The sequence below is a fragment of the Doryrhamphus excisus genome, chromosome 13, assembly GCF_030265055.1.
Source record: "Doryrhamphus excisus isolate RoL2022-K1 chromosome 13, RoL_Dexc_1.0, whole genome shotgun sequence".
NCBI lineage: Eukaryota > Metazoa > Chordata > Actinopteri > Syngnathiformes > Syngnathidae > Doryrhamphus > Doryrhamphus excisus.
Genome location: NC_080478.1, coordinates 2,616,801 through 2,637,951, shown reverse-complemented (window position 1 = coordinate 2,637,951; position 21,151 = coordinate 2,616,801). Strand labels below are relative to the sequence as shown.

At 46.7% G+C, this 21,151-nt stretch overlaps 3 protein-coding genes across 5 annotated transcripts; 2 read left to right on the top strand and 1 right to left on the bottom strand.

The window, feature by feature from the left end:
* The first annotated feature begins 200 nt into the window (after positions 1-200).
* On the top strand, positions 201-5,097 carry trmt61a (tRNA methyltransferase 61A). The gene is made up of 4 exons (XM_058090021.1): positions 201-482; positions 961-1,302; positions 2,059-2,325; positions 3,956-5,097. The coding sequence occupies exons 2-4, from the start codon at positions 972-974 to the stop codon at positions 4,240-4,242; spliced, it is 885 nt and encodes a 294-aa protein (XP_057946004.1). The 5' UTR covers positions 201-482; positions 961-971; the 3' UTR covers positions 4,243-5,097.
* A 6,193-nt stretch (positions 5,098-11,290) lies between these two features.
* On the bottom strand, positions 11,291-18,994 carry bag5 (BCL2 associated athanogene 5). Of its 3 annotated transcripts, none has more exons than XM_058091181.1 (3): positions 18,946-18,994; positions 15,545-16,447; positions 11,291-15,459 (listed from the first exon to the last, which is right to left on the bottom strand). In XM_058091181.1, exons 2-3 carry the CDS (start codon positions 16,411-16,413, stop codon positions 14,919-14,921), a joined length of 1,410 nt encoding a protein of 469 aa, XP_057947164.1. In that variant the 5' UTR covers positions 16,414-16,447; positions 18,946-18,994; the 3' UTR covers positions 11,291-14,918. The 3 variants fall into 3 exon arrangements, with proteins under 3 accessions (XP_057947164.1, XP_057947163.1, XP_057947162.1); XM_058091180.1 differs by lacking the exon at positions 18,946-18,994 and adding an exon at positions 18,256-18,879; XM_058091179.1 differs by lacking the exon at positions 18,946-18,994 and adding an exon at positions 17,813-18,213.
* On the top strand, positions 18,940-20,970 carry LOC131140600 (cytochrome c oxidase assembly factor 8). Its single transcript, XM_058091183.1, has 6 exons — positions 18,940-19,036; positions 19,120-19,264; positions 19,555-19,752; positions 20,355-20,418; positions 20,517-20,607; positions 20,684-20,970. Exons 2-6 carry the CDS (start codon positions 19,133-19,135, stop codon positions 20,790-20,792), a joined length of 594 nt encoding a protein of 197 aa, XP_057947166.1. The 5' UTR covers positions 18,940-19,036; positions 19,120-19,132; the 3' UTR covers positions 20,793-20,970.
* The last annotated feature ends 181 nt before the right edge of the window (positions 20,971-21,151 follow it).

The following is a 21,151-nucleotide window of genomic DNA, read 5'->3' as shown; positions in this document are numbered from 1 at the left end:
TACTAGCTGAAACACTATCAAAACATACGTACTAGTCGGTGATTGACTGCATAATGCTCCAATCAATTAGATTATAACCACTACTGCAGCCATTTTAAAATGTTATAGTTTGACTTTTACTATGTATTATTGTGCTTAGTTATTATCGCCTGTTGTTATCTGAAATTAAAATATAATTTATACACAGTTGAGTCAACTTTTTAACCTGTTAGACAAACTAGTTCCGATTTTCGGCTTAGGAGGCAAAAAGTAAACCTACAAATCATGTGAACCGACTCTTGAACTCACCATCCAGTCCAGATGGTGAGTTCAAACTTACAAATCAGCGAAAACATTCCTTTTCCGGTCTTCTGTGCCGGACTTCCTGTGAAAACAAGCACATGTGGCGAGTACTTCCGCGTGCACAGAAGAGGCGGTAAAGTAGTATATTTATAAGTAATTGCTTTTTGTGGAGACACTAAACGAGGACTTTTGTGTACAAGGTAAGTCGAGGGCCAAATGGTTGCTTAGTTTTAATATGTGCCGTCCCAAATTAGCCAAGCTAACGTGGTTAGCATGCTTCAAGCGGAGTTTGAATTAAAGTTGCCTTGTCACGTTTTCAGTGGACATTTTCTCTGTGTCTGGAATATTGTCCTTTTTGATAGATCCGCCATATTCCTTGTTAGCCTTGTTAGCTTGTGTTGCTGTAATGCCAACGTTAGCCATTTCATTCATTGGCTGATTCATTCCATCCATGAACTGTTATTTTTATGAAATATTAATTGAGGCTGGTATTACACCATATTTCATTTTAATAATGAGAATTATCTTATCAGTCAGATTGGTCAGATTTGCCCAAGGGTATTTTAAGATAGTACTTGACCTAATTAACGTTATCACACAAGTGACGTGTTTGTCAGTGTAATACAACTCTATCATGTACAGTGTTTTGCCACATAATAATAATTTGTCATATTGCAGAGTGGTCCAGCATGAGTTTCGTGGAGTACTCTGACATCATCCAGGACGGAGATGTGGCCATCGTGTACCTGGGCCACGACTCCATGATGCCCATCAAGGTGCAACACGGGGCCCAGACGCAGACGCGCTACGGCGCCATCCGCCACTCCACGGACCTGATAGGCCAGCGCTACGGTTTGAAGGTCACATGCACCAAAGGCGGTTGGGTCCACGTGCTCCACCCTACGCCCGAGCTGTGGACTGTAACGCTGCCGCACCGCACGCAGATCCTCTACACTACAGATATCTCCGTCATTACCATGATGCTGGAGCTCAAGCCCGGCTCGGTCGTGTGTGAGTCAGGTGAGCAAACATCCGCTCAGAAGTAAGGTTAAGGAAGCACTGTCAAGCTCCGCCCCTTTAGTCTCCCTCCTAGTATGCAGAGGGTGCTTAAAAATGCAGTACGCCTGCACTTTCCATTTATGCGTCCACCATCAATTTTGTGTGTGTGCCAGTGGCAGCGGCGAGGAGAATGCTGGGGTGTGTTTGGTGCAGTAGTGCTTCATCATGGGTGCTGCGACAGTGCAGGTCGCTGCACTTAGTTTAAATTGTGTGTGTGGGGGGGGGGGGGTGAACATTGCATTCTGGTCGCATCCAAGGTGACTGTTTTGTTTACCCCCGACTCGCCTTGAAGGCTGGTTACCATGGCAACACCCCCCTTCAGCTGATTGATTCTTTCTCTGAGATTCAGGGGCAGCAAGAATAAATCATAGAGGTCAGGGGTCACAGTAACGAGGCTCCAGTTACGCTTCCCGTCTGCAGTTCATGACTTGATTAACCCGTCGCGGTCCTTCACCCGCTAAGATAGCGTCCACCTTTATCGCCAAATGAGCTTGCTATCACACATTGCGTCTCTCTATGTGTTTGTGTTGCGTGTCAGCAAGCCGCAGTCATCATGTCATGGCAGAAGAAGGGGGAGGGGCTTTTACTGCGTGATGAGCAGTTGTAGATATATTGATTGTTCAGTGTAGATCCGACCCGTCTGCTGTAGGGAACAAAAGTAAACAAACTTGTGTCCTACTTGGTGCAAACTCTTAAAGTGTACGCTTGTGTTTGTAGGCACAGGCAGCGGCTCGCTCTCCCACGCCATCCTGCGTACCGTGGCACCCACGGGCCACCTGCACACGGTGGAGTTCCACCAGCAGCGCGCCGAGAAGGCAGCCGAGGAGTTCCGGGAGCACCGTGTAGACCACCTGGTGACCGTGCGCAACCAGGACGTGTGCAAGGAGGGCTTCGGCGTGACTGGCGTGGCCGATGCCGTCTTCCTGGACATCCCCAGCCCCTGGGAGGCAGTGGGCCACGCCAAGGTGGCCATGAAGAGGCACGGTAAGGACAGCGTGTGTGGTCAGATGAGGTCTGGAGCGGTTGCTAAAGCAAATGTTTGACGTCACTGAGCAACCATCTCACCTGTATCAGCAAGTCGTGCAATACGGTAACTTAAATGTGCGAACAGAACATGAAGGCCAAAACGACCCGAGAGGACAACGAGGGTGAAGATGCTCACGTAGTCCTTTTATGGAGGTGTGGCTTCATGTGCACGTGCATGCGCAGGGACGCATGGCGCGCTGCATGCCCATACAGGGTCATACAGCATGGACACAAAGTAACTCCATAACGATTCCTGGTCCTCAGACTGGATCTGTCCTTCAGCGGGAGCAGGGGTGGGCATCATGACAGCAACAAGCAAACAAGACCTTTTTTCTTCACTTGTTGTATTTAAAGCACTTTTTGCCCCTCGAATTCCAGCTCCGCTCAAGTAGTCTGAAGCGAGGAGCAACAGAAAAGGTTCCATTCGTTGCTTGTAATTCTTGGCGTGTTTTGGCCGGCAGCCCGGCTTCCTTGTTTAGAAGAAGCTGCTCTCCATCAGGGCCTTGACATCCCCGACCCCCCCCCCCCCTTCCCCCTCACACCCCCTCCTCCGCCATCCCCATTATGCAAGCCCAGAAATGAAACATGAAGACAAGCCTTCGCTTGAGCAATGCCGCTAGTGTTGCGTTTTAAGTTGTGATTGTGTCACTTTGATAGGTGAACTTGTTTAATCATTAACGCCCCCGCCCCCGCCCTGTTTGCTCCTCCTGGTTGCTATGGCGACTGTCCACTTTATGGCCGCCACCCCCCTACTTCCTTGGTTCACTCCCAGCCACTGTTAGCTGAAGGAGGGCATGCACTGCTCAAAAACATGTTGCTGCCCCCTGCAGGCTTTTAATACAACTACATACTAACTGTTTATTTCGACAATGTCTTCATGCTCGCAGGACATGCAATGATCTGGCCATCCTAGCAGAAAATGGCTGATTATTTTGGGGTAATGCTGCCATTGTTTGCCATCGTAAAAAGCATGATAACTGAGCTGTGTCAAAAGTGCGGCCTGGGGGCCACTGCAAGCCATTTTTAAATGTATAATTTCTAATGAGATCAGACATGACACTGATTTGCTTTGTCAGCTATAACACAAAGTTAAGATGGACGTTTTATTTAGATGGATTAGCATATATGGACGACATTGGATTGCTCTAAGCATTTTTAATGTCCATAATGTCTCAAAACTCTGGACACGCGACATTTCCTGTGCACCCGCTACTCATCATGTCTAGGGAGCACATTTGTAGCCATTTACGTCTTAAATAGCTTGTTTAGTCTCATGTCAACTACTGTATGCTGGGTAATACGAGTTTAAAGGTCAATATAGGGGTGTTATTTCATGTCTGAAGAGCTCAAATGATGTTAAAATTCCTATTTAGAAGGTCTTGAGGTTTTATATACTGTAACTATGAAAATATCAGATTTATAAATAAGGAATCCCGATCACGGTTGGGTCTGGAACCAATTAACCGAGATCAACAAGGGCTGCCTGCCTAGCTCCTCATCATTGAATCAACTGAGTTGATGTAATAATTGTGTCCAGCATCTTAACCACATGGGATGTCTCCACATCGGTACCCCCCTCCCCCTGCAGGAGGCCGGGTGTGCTCCTTCTCGCCGTGCATCGAGCAGGTCCAGAGGACGTGCGAGGCACTAGCGAAGCACAGCTTCCAGGAGATTAGCACCATGGAGGTCCTGCTGAGGACCCACGACGTGCGCACTGTCTCACTGCCGCTGCCTGACTTCGGCCCCGACGACACCGCCCAAGAGAAGGAGACCCCTAGCAAACAGGCCGTCTTCATGCTGAAGACCACCACACCGCCCCGGGAGATCCCCGGTCACACGGGCTACTTGACCTTTGCCACCAAACCTAGAACCTAGAGTCTACAGGGGGCGTGGCTTGTGGCGGACGCATCAAAACCCGCTATTTTTTTTAATTTGTTGCTTGTATCAAGCAAACATCCAATTAGAAGATATTTGAGTTTTATGAATCAGGAAGTTTTGTGTTGACATGGAAACAATAAACAACAACAACGTTCATATTTGTTGTTTTGGAAGCAAAGTCATACCCCCGCTGCTTTTTACTAGCATGTGCCACCCCTCACCTTCTTCGCCTCACATCAGATCAGTGTTCCTACTTGAGTGGGGGCAGCCGTCTGCCTCGACTGCAGCCACTACATCTTGCGTCGGCCACACGACGCGCCCACTAATCCACTGCGACTTACTACTTGGAGTTATAAAAAGCACTGTGGGCCGTTTGGCTCGGCAGGGTAGTCATGGGCGGCTACTCGCTACTCAGAATCAGTCGGAAAGAGTCCAAAAGAGAAACGTGAATCACTTCCTGTTGTTGGTACTTCCTGGTAGAACTTACTGTCCTCTGATTGGATAAACTATAAGTCCTACCTTTGACAACTTTTTTCCAGGGAACATCTCCATCATCAAGTGTCGGGAAGCAAGAATGGCAAGAAAAGATCTTTAGAGGGTTTTAAGTTTATATTTGCGGGGGTTTGGAGCTCTTTTTTCAGCGATGGCCTTGAACTGATCGTCTTATGTCTCTTGCCTGGTACCTCCTCAAGATCCAACACGACAAACGACATTTGTACCAGGACATTTCCTGCTCATTGTTTTGGGCAAAGCCACTGCAAAAACTCTGGGGTGTCCAAAATGCGTCCCTGGGGGCCATTTTCAGCTGGCAGCTGTTTTTTATTGGCCCTTGGCTTACTGTGAAAAGAAAATGCATTGATTATTAATATCCTTTATCCCCAAGATATCCTTTTAGGTATGACACTAAGTAGCTTTTAGCATCTTTAATGTACAAAATGTATCTGGGATGCCCCTGCAGCCTTCATTGTTTCTGTGAAAAAGTTTGGACACCCCTCGGCCTAAATTTTCAAGATGGGCCAAGGCTGTTAGAATGTAACATTTTCGAGAAGGAGCGTCGTCTCCTTCTGATGTGTGTTGTGATGATGCGTTCACATCTGCAGGTTCTGTCGAGGCCAGCGTGTCCTCGCAGCTAATGGCTAAAGCTAAAGATCCACAAAGCGTGTGGGTGTGCTGCAGAGGAGCGTCAAGCGGGCGGCTCCGGAGCTTCTAATCTGCCTCCCCGTATGCCGGAAATAGGAGTTCTGAGCTGCTGATCCCGTGGCGTAAGCAGCTTGTCTCCTGAAAACCAACAAACATCCCGACCTGGAGTCGTGGTGTGTGACACAGCGCGAGAGGGCATGAACCCTGGTGTGCGTGAACCACCAACAGATCATTAAGGAAATCATTCAATAATCAATTCCAAAGTCTCACAGATCACTTACACACATACGCAGTACACATCTGGTGAAATAATAATACATAATATTTGCCATAATCAATCCATGTCAATGTCAGAATTCAGATTATGTGCTGATGTAAGCCCCACCCCTTTCTGGTTTCCGAGTACTTTCCGAGTCCAGATAGTTTAGATGGGTGAACAGATCCAGATCGTGGTGTACTCGCTCATCCCTACTAATAAGTGATGTGCTAAAGCGCTAACGTGACTTATTATGCCCATACAAGTCAGCTGACATTGAACCCTTTAATTGAACCCTTGAGAACCCTTGAGAACCCTTGAAAACAAGGAAGCCAAGAAATGCACATTTCCGCACCCACACAGATTTTTGTGGGTTTTCCTGCTGTGTATTTTTAAACAGGACCGCGAGAGAGGAATACACCGTGATGTCAGCATCCAGAGACCTGACCCCCTGGCCACCTCTGGTCCCGTCGGTCCCCTGGAGGCCGCACCCCCGTGACGTTCATGAGGCCAGTCTGACCCTCAGCAGGGGTGAACGTGCTTCTCCGAAGCCACGCAAGAACCTCCAGAGCTCAGTGGAGTTTAAGTATGCTCTTGTTTCTCGCATTCAGTACCAGCACTGTGCTGTTTGTAACGTTTGCAACATTGTAAGTGCAGCGTTGGCTTCGAGGTGAAGTCGTGGCAGAGACGCCATTAGCGTCAAATGTGCAGTAGAATTTGAACGGCCACTTCCTCCTGCGTGTGTTCTCCTTTGGGAATGCGCCTCATTAACAACATTCACATCGACGTCCAAAGTGTCTGCTTGGCCAGGATCCAGTGCTGCATAGTGGGAACACTGGGAGGCTTTGTGGACTGATCATGTGACCTTGTTGTCAGGAACTGGACTTGTTTGTGGTGGAGGTTGTGTGTGTGTGTGTGTGTGTGTGTGTGTGTGTGCAGAGGCGATGCTCCAGTCTGTTGGGACCACTTTGCATAGCGCTACTGCTGTAGAAGTTTGTCGACCCCCTTCAAGCATCCTTCTTCAGGAAGAACGTGATAAGATTCCTGCTGGAAGTCCACTCTGATCCTGTCAGGAAGTGTTGACGTGCTGCTTGGCTCGTCTTCACTTTTAAAGAATTTTATCATAGTCCTTTTCTTCCATTTAACGAGCCTTGCTGGACTTTAAGCGCCATAACAACAAGTGCATTATGATGATGATGTTGCAACACGCTGGCTGCTGATTGGCTGTGGCTTATGTCACTCCATGCACCGTAAAGGTTTTATTAAGATAGTGTTGTGTTAGTGCTAGAATTTAGACAGTAAAATGCTTTGAATAAGTATTGTGTGTCTCAACCCTGACACCAAAACACACTAATCTTATTTTAGTTGTGCAAAATAACATAAAAAGGTATCATTGCTGTGTTTTCCACATATTTACTAGGGATGCATCTTTTACTGCCGATTCTGATACCAATCATCCTCGCCTTCTCACTAAGGATTCAAAATACGCCCATATCTCTCCATTGGCTCCCCATAGGACTTCCAGGTAGCACTTGGGGGGGGCTCCAAGTGAGAGAGCGGTCGGCCGTTGCCATGAACTTCAGATGTAGTCCGTGTCTGTACTCACAAGATGATACATTTCGACGTGTGTGCCATTTTTCCCCACAACTATCACTGACAAAGATTGTGTGTCTCCTTTCACTTCCTTGTAGTTTTCGCTTCAGTCGCAACCTTTGACCTCCATGGCATTGTCTAGACTCCGGCACTGCACTTTGGGAGGAGGAAAAGTCCACTTCCTGCTGACCTAAAAAGACAACGTGTCTCACTCAAAGAGGACTTGGTGGGTTAGGCTGGACTCGTGTTCCACACCCTGCAGTGCCGCCGACAGCAGAATGTGAATAAAACATGGTGACCCGCTTTAGTGTGGCCTTCCATGACTACAGTACATACTGGACTGGATTCTAGTCAGTTGAAGAAAAGACATGCAGTAAATAAACATGGCTGTCCCTCCCTGTCCTTGTTGCAGATGTGATCGTTAGGAGAGGACACACCGACACACTCACGGGGCAGCTGAGAGTGAGTAATTCCTGCTGTTGCCGTGGCGACTCGCCGCCGCCGACCCATCACTGTCAGGTGCCGCTGTTGCCGTTTATCTCAAGCTGCACCGTCTCGTTTCTGCCGTCAGGCACAAAGAAATGATATCACAGGGAAAGTCACAAACTACGTGTTTCTGTACACAAATTGTACGAAAAGTCACATTTTGTCGTGTTTTGGTGTTCATGTAAGATGCGCAGATGACATTTATATCGAGGGCACACACCCCTCATGATTCCCAAGGAAATACAGCTGCAGATTCTGGAAGACCTAGAAAGCTAGAACGTTTTCTGTGTTGGTTGTTGTGTGTAGCTGCTCTTTAGGAGTCCACAGCTCAATACAAAGGGTGGAAAAATGAGTATAATAGGTTCCCTTTAAAGAAGGTATCTCATCCTCTACATTTTCAGGACTTTTTATTGACTTGTGGAGTCCTATAGAGCAGATACGCACAATAACCAGCTTAGAAAGATGTCTAGATCTTCCAGAATCTGGACCTATTCCAGCATTGTTTGCTTGGATTTCCTGCCTCCCGCCCAAAAAGGTCTGTGTCATTTACTCCATCCTTTAAACATATTTACGTGCCCCGTTAAATTCCTCATTTTTGACCACACAAATTCAGTCTTCTCTACAGGTTTTCTACGGGGTAGAGCAATAGGCAGCCATCTTGCTCGCTAATCTTTTGGGAGACATATTTCATTATATTAAAACATGATTTATATGCACTTGATGATGACAAGAGAGTTTATTTAAAAACATTTAAATGAATAATAATAAACATTATAATAACAGAGCTGCACGTCGGTTGAGTGGTTAGCATGCAGACCTCACAGCTAGGAGACCCGAGTTCAATTCCACCCTCGGCCATCTCTGTGTGGAGTTTGCATGTTCTCCCCGTGCACGTGTGGGTTTTCTCCGGGTACTCCGGTTTCCTCCCACATTCCAAAAACATGCTAGGTTAATTGGCCACTCCAAATTGTCCATAGGTATGAATGTGAGTGTGAATGGTTGTTTGTCTATATGTGCCCTGGGATTGGCTGGCCACCAGTCCAGGGTGGACCCCGCCTCTCGCCCCAAGACAGCTGGGATAGGCTCCAGCACCCTGGTGAGGATAAGCGGTAGAAAATGAATGAATAACAGGTCAGTTAGCGTAGCGTGTCGTATCCCAATGAATAGACCGTGTGGCCTGCAAAGTGGGTGCTGAGCCGGACTCAATGGGGTTATGTAACTTTAGTGTCATGTGGAGCGTAATAACCCGTCCAAATGTCCTCAGTGCACTCACAAAAAAACACTTACAACTGCCACACATCACTTGTGCTGGAAGTGAGAGGAAGAAAAGCGAGCCATCATGGTGGTGGTTATATTTTACGATATACATTTGTCATTCATGTCATTCTCTTTCAGCCATCAGGTCACCTTTTAGCACTTTGGTACCTTTTTACATCCTCCTGGCCAGTGATGAGCGCCATTTATTGTTTCCTCTGTTTTCCTTCTTGTCGCCACATATTCTAATGTGTGGGGTGGGGGCAGGGGAATTCCAAGTCGAAGTTCATGTCGGCGTGCGACTCCCGCGGCCTTCGAGGAAAGATGTCGATAAGGACAACAAACGTAGCGCAGCTGTGTTTGTTCGCACACATTTATGTCGCTTCCCGCTGAATCATCACCTGAGAACAAAAAGGCTTTACAACCATATTAGCTTCACGTCACGCTTTCAACCATCCAAAGTGGTGAACATGGTGTTCGCACGCCGAGGGTTTCAATCCATATTTTTCCTGCTCAAAGCGATTAGCAAGCATTTGATTTTAACCCCTTCAGCTCCATTACGGCAGCTTACACTAATCACACACACGAGGGGGCTCTTATATAAGCCGCCAGCCCCCCCACCCCACCTCCCTGCTATGTGACATAACCCTGCACATATACAAGCACTCCCCGCTTGCCCACCTCCGTCCCTTGGGCTCTACACACGCACACACACACAGACACACACAGACACACACACACACACAGACCATCTTCCATGTGGTTATTTTTGTATTTACTGACTTTATTCATGTGAGTCACCCCTGCGTGTTTATGATGCACACACACACACACACACACACGCAGAGCAGCTACTGCAGATATACAACAGCTGGTCACAGATGACATGAAAATGTATTCATAAATACATCATCAATAAATGTATGCATTCAAAACACGTTTTGACAGCTCCTAATGGTGCCATAACGGCTCGTTAAAGGATCAAATACAGCATCTTTACGAAAGTGCGTGTTTTTGTTGCAGTGCCTGGCATTGTTTTGTCCTCATGGCAGCCTGGCACGGCTTGTGACGTCATCAGTGAACCTTCACCCAAGGGCACCTCTCATCCATGCATCCATCCAGCCGCCGCTCATGTGGCGTCCTCTAGTGGCAACAAATGAGTAACATCATGGTGTAAGTTGATCATCTAGTGCAGTGGGTACGCATTATAGGAATGGGACAGTCACTGTATATTGGAAGTCTGCCATCAAAAACATACTTTCCAACCTTGGCTTTTTCACCTTTTGCTAAAAATGATCAATTATGAATAATATAATAAATAGAATATCTATAAATATAATAAATAATATACATATTTTACTTTCAAATATATAGTATACATATATTAAAATTATACAAATGAAATTACTTTTTGTCATTGGGCTAAAAATAGAAAATATCGAATTATAAATGATAGATATACAACAGTATATATTGGGGGTGCTCATGAGATGAGACGGTACATGAGATTGGGTGTACGAGACGGAGATGACATTTTAACTTTCAAGAAAAGTATTTAAAAAATACGACAATATTCTGCCATCTACTAATAGGATTTTTTCTACATTGCACGTTATGCTAGCGGCCCAAACTCCCACCGAAAAAAGGGGATTAGAAAGAAAACCGAGAAGAGGGCTCACTCCATTCATGCCATTGTTCGGTGGAAGGAACCAATGCACCCTGTCTTTTTGGAGGTGGGAGACGAGGAAAATTATTGATTGACGAAACAAAAATATATTACAATATATTACATATACATATATACATACACACACACACACACATATATATATATAAGCAATAAAAAAATACCAAAAAACATATTTTTTCTGTTGTGTGTAAAGTATCTAATTTCAACTTAAACAGTTGAGCTGCTTTTATTGCTGGAAGACTTTTTCCCCTCTAAGGAAATGCACATTCAGTAGTAGTTGTTGTTTATCCTGCCCCCTGGTGGTCGCACCAAGCATCGGCTGTGTCATTTGGCAGCTCCAAATGTCTGTTGGCAAGTCTCAAAACAGCAGCTCAAGGTCGCAGGTTTGATTCCTGCCACAAAGATGCACCTTCAAAAAGCCAGAGAGACACTAACAGCCCCCCTTCCCCCCACCATGATGTCCACTTCGGGGCTTCGACTAACACGTTAATGCGCATCTGCTGCATCCAGCACATCTCAGGTGCATGAAATAGCTCTTAAGGAAGGAGGCTTAAAATAAGCCCAGAGAGCATCTTGACTGCTTTTAAAGCTCCCTTCATGTACACACACACACACACACACACACGTGAGGAGCATTCACACTTTTATTTTTCTCCAAGACTCTGAAAGTTGTTCTTGTGAATATCGAAAGACTTACATCAAGACATTCCCATCGGTGGCATTCTTTCTTTCCCGCCACAAATTGAGCACATTCTTCCACATGAAAAGGGTTGCTTCTGCACAACTCAATCAATTGTCTAAATCTAATGTTTGTGTTTTCCCACTGCAGCTGTTTTTGCTTCTTCTCTTTGACCTGCTGGCTGCACCGGTTACCATGGCAACTGTGAGTACACGTCACGTCGTCTTTCCGCTTGGATGGAAGACATCTGACACGGGGACAGACAATTTTACATTGGACCAGTAAGACATGTTGGACTGCTTGTTTCATGGTGTCATCTGTGACTGCGTCATACATGACGAATATTGACAGTGACAGGAGGGGTGTCCAAAGTGCAACACAGAGGCCATTTGCGGCTAATCGGCTCCGTTTTATCCGCCCTTTGCATGTAAAATCATGAATTTCCTTTGTCACCTATAACAACACATAGTTTAGCTTATATTGGCCTACACTGGATTTCTATTTAATATATAGTGTTCCCTCATTTACCGCAGGGGTAAGTTCCCAAAATACCATTGCTAGGCAATAACATTGCCTGCCTGTCAATCACATTGATCTCTTGTTGAAACACCCAGAAAAGTCAACGTCCAGGTCCAACACAAGAAATAATTATTTAGTCACTAACACATCTTTTTCACTCCTGTGACCGTGCTCTTTTTGTCCTGGCGCCGTTCTGCTGTACTGTAGCGTTTTTGCATCCTTGTTGAAACAAATCGCTGGAGTACTTCTCCTGGTGACGTTCATTTACAAGCTAGCTAGCAAGGAAGCTAGCGATGACATGTGGCAGCGATTGACATTGGTCCATAGCCAATCAGGATGCAGAAAACAATGGGCGGTGCAGACAGAGGGAAGCAAAGCACTCTACTTCCCACAATGCAATTCTTTTTAAAGGGTCAGGCCGGGCATGGAACAGCGTCCATACGCTGTTAAAAAAACCCCACTAAACCACTAAAAAACGCAAAGCGAGGAAACTCTGTATTAAACTATCAAAGTGCCCTCCCCATCCTTTCTATGGACTCTGGCCGGAAAAGGTCTGGACAAACGTTAAAACGCTGTAGTCCAACTATTCTTTGGCAAGTGTGAAATAAAACATTCAGTGTAATGGACTCTGGATTCAGCGTGGATGACTGGAAACACGCTTTTAGCCACAACATATTTGGTCCTGATCAGCAGAGTTAAAATGAGACCAGAGAACATCTGAGTAAAGCACAAGACAACGCCACCATCTTGGATTTTAGTGCAAAATAAAAGGCCTGTCTTGAGCCTTTGGTTAAACACGTTCCGTCCTTCAAATAAACCCAACATGAGCTACAGCCAGGGGTCCAAACCTTTTACAGCATGCTGACAACTCAAAAGGATGTGGGGGGGGCATGTTTAGATTTGTAACATCTTTTTAATATAGTGGTACCTCGGTTTTCATCATTTGTCCATCACACGAAAACCCAAACGTAACCAAAACCAAGGGCATTGTGTTCATAGTAATCAAGTAAATCTAATGAATGTGTTCCAGGGTGCTTTGTTTGGCCATGCAATTCCGTGGAACAATTGTTTGTTACGTGCAATACTACGTATGGAAGCCCGTTTCCGCCACTGAACAAAAATAATTATAGTAAATCATATCAGCCACATCCCTTTTCTTATTTCGATGCCTCAAAATTCTTTCCAATGTGCGTTTGCTTAGTACTATTCCATGTGGAATGACCAGCAAATGAAGTACTTCATCACTTGTAAAGCCACGCTAAAAGTACTCCTCAATGTACTCACAATCCATGTCTGAACAGGAGAGAAGAGCTGCTGCTGTGACTCTTCTACAAAGCTCTCATCATTTGCACTTTTTATCTCATTATTATGACTTTCTAGCTCATCATTTCCACTTCTCTTCATTTTGACTTTTATATCTCACAATTTCGACTTTTTAACTCATAATTTCAGCTTTTTATCTCGGAATTTTGACTTTTTATCTCATTATTTTGTCTTTTTATCTCATTATTTCAACTTTTTATCTCATTATTTCGACTTTTCATCTCATTATTTCGACTTTTCATCTCATTATTTCGACTTTTCATCTCATAATTTCGACTTTTCATCTCATTATTTCGACTTTTCATCTCATTATTTCAACTTTTTATCTCATAATTTCGACTTTTCATCTCATTATTTCGACTTTTCATCTCATTATTTCGACTTTTCATCTCATAATTTCGACTTTTCATCTCATTATTTCGACTTACCATTGGGATAATATTTTTTTTCAGTGGCGGAAAAGGGCTTCCATACAATTCTACATAAAACCAGGCAAAGTTTTTGCAGAATTTTCTGGGGTTATCAAAGCCAAGGTTGGGCTGTATTTAAAGACAAAAAGGTGTCGGGTGTACTCATGGGGTTTTTGTTTTTCTTTGAGGATGTCAAGGGTCCATTCAAAAAGCAGCATCAGGCAGCACTTTGGACACCCCTGACATACATCAAGCCAAAAAAAAGAAAAAAAGCTGATGTTTTACGTCTGACCAAACACGACTGTAACCAAAACATCATCCTTGTTACGGAGCCTTACGTTACATCACATTTCAAGTCGGTCAATCTCAACATCAACACAAAATAACTTAAATATGCTAAATATGAAAGATGATGAGGTGGCGGGGACACATTCCTGTCATCACTGAATACTTGAAGCTTGCTCAGCTCTAATGAAATGAGTGTCGGGACATGAACGAGAGGATGGGCCGGAGTCCATCAAAGGAGGACACTGCTGTGGACGAACACCACCAATGGACACCAGTTCCCACATGGACGGTTTTCCTGGAAGCGTACTTCCCGTAGCCGTCCCAGAAGCCTTGTACATGGGGTCTGTATTTGTACCTGCTGGCCTACATGGGAGTTAAGAGGACGGGCTGGACGCAGCAGTGTAAATCCATAGCGACTTAGTGCAAGTTTCTTGTGCTCTTCATGACGCTCGGTGTTTGAGGACGGCGGTGACCAGAGGGTGCGGGTGTCTGGTCACATGATACAAGGCGGCTTGGGAAGCGTGAACACGAAGGCACAGAGATTCTAGAAGGTTCGGTTGGCTCCCACCATCTTCCTGCTTTATTTGTCAGGCTAGCGGACGTCAGCCGTCATCTCCAAACAGCCCCTTCATCCGACTTCCTTTTATAGGCCGGCACGACATCACCAACGCTTCAAAAGGGAAGGAGACGTCGCTGAGCTCGCTTCCCTGCTGCCGCGCATCTACGCCCTGAGCTCATGCTTCCGGTTGTGGATCACTCCTCATGCTAGGACGCCATCGCTCTCTCCGGCACACAGCTCTGTTCCCCAGCCAACCTGAGCCAAGATGGTTGCCTTCATGGTGTCGCCATTGTTGGGTTTAAACAGTCACACTACAGCACGACGACATATACACACACACAGTCTACAAAAAGCACTAAGTGTTTCAAAGTAGTTTGGAGAAGGAACGTGGTGCTGCAGTGCATTCTGGGAAGTGGAGTCCATATTTACAGCCCATGTCATTGCTGCAGTCAGGTCCCGTCATGGGTCAGCGAGGGTCAGTACTCCCACTCGTCCGTCTTCATGTCCAAATAGTTGAGAATGTTCTGGGCGAACTTCACCGCCTGCTTGCGTGCCACCTTGGTCCCCTCGTCGCCCTGCGGGTCCACGGCGTCCAGCGTCAGCAGCTGCTTGGTGAGCAGCTCTTCCAACATCATGTAGCTCTTGTCGGCCCGCTTGCCATCAAAGCCCAGCACCTGAGCCTGGAGGTCCGACAGACTGCCCAGGACCAGCCACACTGCCCGGTGAGAAGGGTGCTCACCGGGGCCCGGCTGGCGGCACACCAGGGCCTCGCGGAGGTCCAGGAAGGTGATGATGGCCTGGACCTCCACCACGGCGCGGCGGCGGGCCTCGCGGATGCACGGGTTCTTGGCCGTTTCCACCTGGTCCAGGTGCGTGAGGAGGCTCTGCAGTTCTGCTTTGGGCCGGAAGCCGAGCTCACCCATCATGCAGTGGCGCAGGACGCCCTCGCGCAGGTGAGACACATGAGCGCGCACGGCCTCGATCTCACGAATGGAGTTGTTCTGGGCCAAGTCGTACCTGCACACCCAAAAACGGCACTCGCTGACATTCCTAACCAATCTAATGTGGTCTACGTCCTTGGCTGGTTTCTTAGGTTTCTTACCTGCGAGTGTCTTCTCCCTCCCCCTCCAGGTCCAAATGCTTGAGCAGGCCGTTGATCTCCTCCACCACCTGTTTGCGGTAGTTCCTGATAGCCGCGTTCCCGGACACGTCCAGAGCGTCCAGCTCCACCTGCATCTCCATCAGCAGCCGCGAGAGGTGAGCGCAGCTGTCCCTGCCACTCAGACCCATCAGCAGCGCCACCAGCTGGCTGCGCGCCACGCTCACCTTCGCCATCACCTGGTTGATGCAGTGCACGGCGGCGTGGGTTTCGCCCGAGAGCGGCAACGAGAGGGTCTGCTGTTGCGTACGGCCTTCCATCACGTCTTGCACGGCGCACAGCCGCGTCAGCGCCCGGTAGCGGGCCTTCCGCAGCGGAACCCTTCCCTCCGTCTTCACCTGCGTGAGCCTCAGCACCAGCTGTTGCAGCGACTCCACCAGCTCGTCGTCGATCTCGGCGACGCCGCCCGAGCGCTGTGGCACCACCACACGCTGGTCTATCAGCCGCCGCGCCTCGTTGCTCAGCTCCTCGATGGCCAGGCGAGACGGGTGCGTGGCGTTCTCCTCCAGGTAGCGCAGGAGGCCCTCCACTTCCTGTGCAGCCCGCTTGCGTGCCCCCTGCAACTCCATTTTGCCCTCCGTGTCCACCTGGTCCACCTCCAGCAGCAGGCGGGTCAGGTCACGCTCCAGACGCTTGTAGTCGCGGTCGTTCTGCAGGCCACTGAAGGTGCATACCTGAGGCCCCAGGGAGGTGACCTCCTTGTGCACCTCGTACAGACGCATCATGGCGGGGTGCTGAGGAGGGTACTGCTGTTCCATCGACGGCGGCGGCGGCGGCTGCTGCTGCTGCTGCTGGGTCCCCCCATGATCCATCCTCTTCCCACCATCAAAGGGCTTCCCGAAGAGGCTGGAGAAGAAGCATAATGTGCGGAAGGAAGGTTACAATAACAGAGAACATTGTCAGCTGACATCCAAAGTTCCCTTTCGCTTCCTTGCAGGATGTCCAAATTTGTCCACACTGCTCCACGTGGTTTGCTTACTTTTCACTAGGTTTCTGAGCACCATGTATGCAAAACAACGCCACGTGACCTTTGATGAACGCTGAAGAAGCAATGACCTCAGGTATTTGTCGCATTTGGTCTAACGTCTCGTAACTAAAGATGGAGAGAATGGGACCAGAGCTAGCGTACACACACACAGATGAGATGTGGGCACTAGAAAGAATGAATGAGGCTAACCTACATTTGTTTTTTAGACCACAACACCCACATGACAGTCACTCAAGAGGATGGCTTAGCTTCTCCCTTCATGCTTGGCGAGCTAACACGACCGCCAGCGTGCGATCGTCCCAGACTTCCTTGTAACAGCGCACCGAATCTATGACCCCTCGAGCATCTCTGCCCTTTAACGTTGTTGCATGTGCATGTATCCTCTCTGAGCTTCTTTGGCAGTGATAGCGTTCCTTTTCTTTGGCGCACTGACACGTAGGAGACATAATGACGTCTGAAAAGTGAACAAATAAGCAATGTTATTCTTCCTTGGTGTGTCTGTGCTAGCACACACTGTATTCTTGTGACTGCAAGATCGTGCGGTGCATGGCGCATATTCTTCCGCTAGCGCCTGCTGTAACTAGTTCTTGTGCAACTTTCATTTTTATAGACTTTAATGCTATTAAAATTCATATGTGGAAGCGCATTTCATCGTAAACCGAAGACCACCTGTATACCGCATCAAACACTATGAGCGTAATTACCTTTGTAAAGATTTGTCATGGCCACAGCTTGACACTGGAACAGATAAGTTTCTATATCCATTGTTTCCAATGAATGTCACAACATCAACCACACTTCAAAGATGCTTTCTATAAAGGGTGATGGGCTGGTCATTTCCGCATGAAGGTGTTCTACATACCAAAGCTGGTCTACTTCTGAGGCTAATGACAACTATTTGTTCCAGGCTGGACCCACTTTCACTTTCGTTAGAGCCAAGGCACACAAGAGAAGAGAACGCCTCCAGGCTTTGTCTGACATGACGATCTCCATGCTAGGAAGCTAGTAGGAACCCTCCCAGTGGTCACACGATAGAATCCACGCAGGGAACATGCAACCCCTCCACAAAAGCTTCGTCATCGCCTTCCCACCACCGGTATGTCTGTTCCCGCTTTGCAGTATTATGTCATACCGGGACAGACAGCCGATGCACATGTGTCAGCGAGCACACACCTGCACATCTGTCCATGCCCGCATCTGCAAACATGGTCACATCATCTCACCTCTTCAGCACTCCGAACACATTGGCGCACATCTTAACTGGAGTGTCTTCCCATCAGGTGAAGCTCGGTGATGTTAGAAAGAAAGAAAATGCGGACCAAAAAAGGTGTTCTTTCCGAAGGAGCGACGCAGCTGTGCTCAGCATCAGTACCACTGCTGAGGGCTGATGTGGCTCCGCCCACAAACCTTCACATCTCTTTAAACGTCACAGAAGGCAGGACACACACGGACGGACACACACACACACACACACACACACACACACTCACTGACTGCCAATTACTCAAATGACACTTGAACTGCAACAAAACGACACCCGTTTGCCGTTAAAGCGCTCGATTTAGTTGTGGAGTCGAGCGACGTCGATCACCTGACCGTGCCCCACCCAGCCCAGCCTATACAACTGTTTAACGTCTTTTAACAGCAAAGCCTTTGTTATGCTTACCTGCACAGCCAGCGTACAGCCATGTGGAGTGTAGAATGAAGGTGCGCGGCTTCTTCTAGCAAAGCTAAACATTAGCTTCTCAAGCTGGCTTCTTCACTTCGTCGCTCGCAAGGAGTAGCTAACACGGAGTTTTTAAAAATCCCCGAGGTGCTCGATTCAAGCAGCGTTATGTCTATTCTCCAAATTAAATATGTATAGTGATAATCAATGTAGCCAAATTTGTTATTTCTTCATTTCCACGCAGATCACGAGGCGTGACGTTTGTGTTTTGTCTCTAAGTCGGCTCCGTAACGGCGGTTAGGTTTTGTTTGGCCAACCTGAATGCTTGCTCCATTTGGGGACCCGTACGTGCCGTTAGAGACCTGCCAGGGCGGGACCATTTGAACCGTTTCCCCCCGAATTTGACTGCTTGAAATCCACACAATGGTGATAAGATGCATCGCCGGACACATGAAGAGACAGCATGGAGGAAAAATAAAGCACGCCAATATCAAACGAAAGAACGGTGGAATCGTATTGTGGTCCAATCACTGAACAGACTGCATTTTACCCTTCGCTGTGTGTTGTTTATTATACTTTTCTGAAAGGAGTCACTGTTAGCTACGAAACCTCTGTAAGTAATCAATAAACTAGTCTTTCGGTTATAGCACAATGAACCAAATACATATGAGAGTGAACACGCCTGGTTACCATCAGAGGGAAGTCGGTCAATATTTCAAGTGCACCTTTTTGTTCGTCGTCACGTGACCGGAAGTTTTTTGCAGCCCGGAGAAGGACGCCGGTGCTGATAATGCCATGAGTCGTTGATTTTCAACTAAGCTTTACTGACGGTGTATGTTACGTTTGTTGGTGTTTGTCTTTTAGTGTCTTTGGCGTCATGGCTGTTAGAGCTGCTGCGGAAGGTTTGACGTGGCGCCGCTTGAGTTGTTTACGACCGCAAAGTGTCATGGCGGCAGTCAGCAGGCGTGAGTGCAGCAAAGTAACAACCCAGCGGGACAAATCACACAAGGTCCGTATTATTAGACGCCATCCTTGTTTTACAAACATGGTCTACTTTACATCCTGAAACTGACCAACAGACGCCGATACGTGTTTATGTGGACATGTCATTAGCGGCCGTAAAGCTTCTCATCTTGTGATCCATTAACATCAATGTAGATGTAGATATACAACATGCAGAGTATTCTTCAGCACAAATAATAACAAATCAATACAAAATTACGCTGTCACCTCTTCCAAGGGGGTCGAGGCAAATTCACACATTTCAGTTTCATGTTTTGATTTTTCTTTTCTTTTCAGTGTGCAAAGTTCAGGCCTGCAGCCAGCTCCACACACGACTGGATCGGTCCACCCAACCCACTATCCAACCTGCGACCCGTCGTCTACCGCGTCCCCGAGAACGAGTCAGAGCTGGAGGAACGCCTGAGAACTCTGAGGCAGGACACCGAGGACTGGAACCACAATTTCTGGACTAAACAGAACATCGACTTCAGCCAGGTTCAACTCCCCTTGTTAGCAAACGTGATAACTTCATCATGAAATTTCGATAAAAGAAAAAAGTTGCCATATACAGGGGATTTCACAATCAGATTTTTGGTTTAAAAGCATTTTTTGGTTTTCCCCCCACATAAAACACATCTCATTTCGCACTTTGTAAATTTGTGAGAATAAAGTTGTACAATTTCATGAAAAAAGTCACAATGTTCCAAGAGTAAGTCATAAATTTGCAAATTTATTTGCAAGAAATTTGCAAGAAAAAAGTCATAATATTCCGAGAATAAAGTCATAAATTTGCAACTTTATTTTCGGAATATTATGACTTTATTCTCGTAAATTTCAGACTTTAGATCTTTTTTTTCAATGTGGCGCCTCCATGACGTCATGTGACACTAAATGGCCCCACCCGATTTCTGTGTGCAGTAGCAGATTTTCACCAGCAGATAGCAGCATTACCAAAACAATCTTTTTTTCCCCCTCACCTTACCTGATGTAGGACAGGAGCACCACTAGTTTGACTAATATACTTTCATGCATTGTGTGCATATAGCATGTTTAGGCAACATCAAGACCATTATGCATCTTTTTTATGTTGTGTGCAGGAAAAAGAAGCTTTCATTGCTTCCCAGCTGAAGGCCAAAGGCTTGTCTGAGCGGGATGAGCAAGGTGAGGACGCGGAGACACTGTTATCTTCACAAGTTTACCCATTAATTTGATAATAGGCATTTAAGAAAAGAATTAAACTTGCACGCACTTGCCTTCAGGACGGCGTCGCGCTCTAAGCAGTGAAGAAATGGCCGTGTTCTACAAAAGCTTCTTGGACAAAAACAGAGAGCGACACGTCATTTACAACAAGTGAGTTGCTTTGGTGTCTCCACTGGTGCACCCCCCCCCCCCATCCACTTTTCTTTTTACTTACTTTGCCTTGCAGGGAGTGGTATCGCCGCAACTTCACCATCACCTTCCTCATGGCCCGTGTCACCCTGCACAACCTGTGGAGAAGCGCTACCAATAAACACAACAGATCTCCAAAAACGTGATGAGAAACCCAACCACCCAGCTGTCATGCATCGAATATTATGCCAATACACTGAAGCAAACACTGCATTAGGTACAGCATCTAATGAGAACCAATAATAATAAAACCATCTTCAGAGTGCAGGTGTGCCTACTGTTGTGGCCGGAACATTCTGCAAATAAAACTAAAGTATTTAAAAATACTAATCTAGTTTGGTGTCTGTTTGAATATAGAATATCTGAAAAATTGAAGAAGACGCCTAAATATTTATAACCACATGGAAATAATAAAGGCAGCAGGCTAAGTTTGAACAAAGAATGTTAAGCCCAATATGGAGTGAAAGGTAAACAAGTGTCTCCTAGCAACAGTCTTTTCTATGAT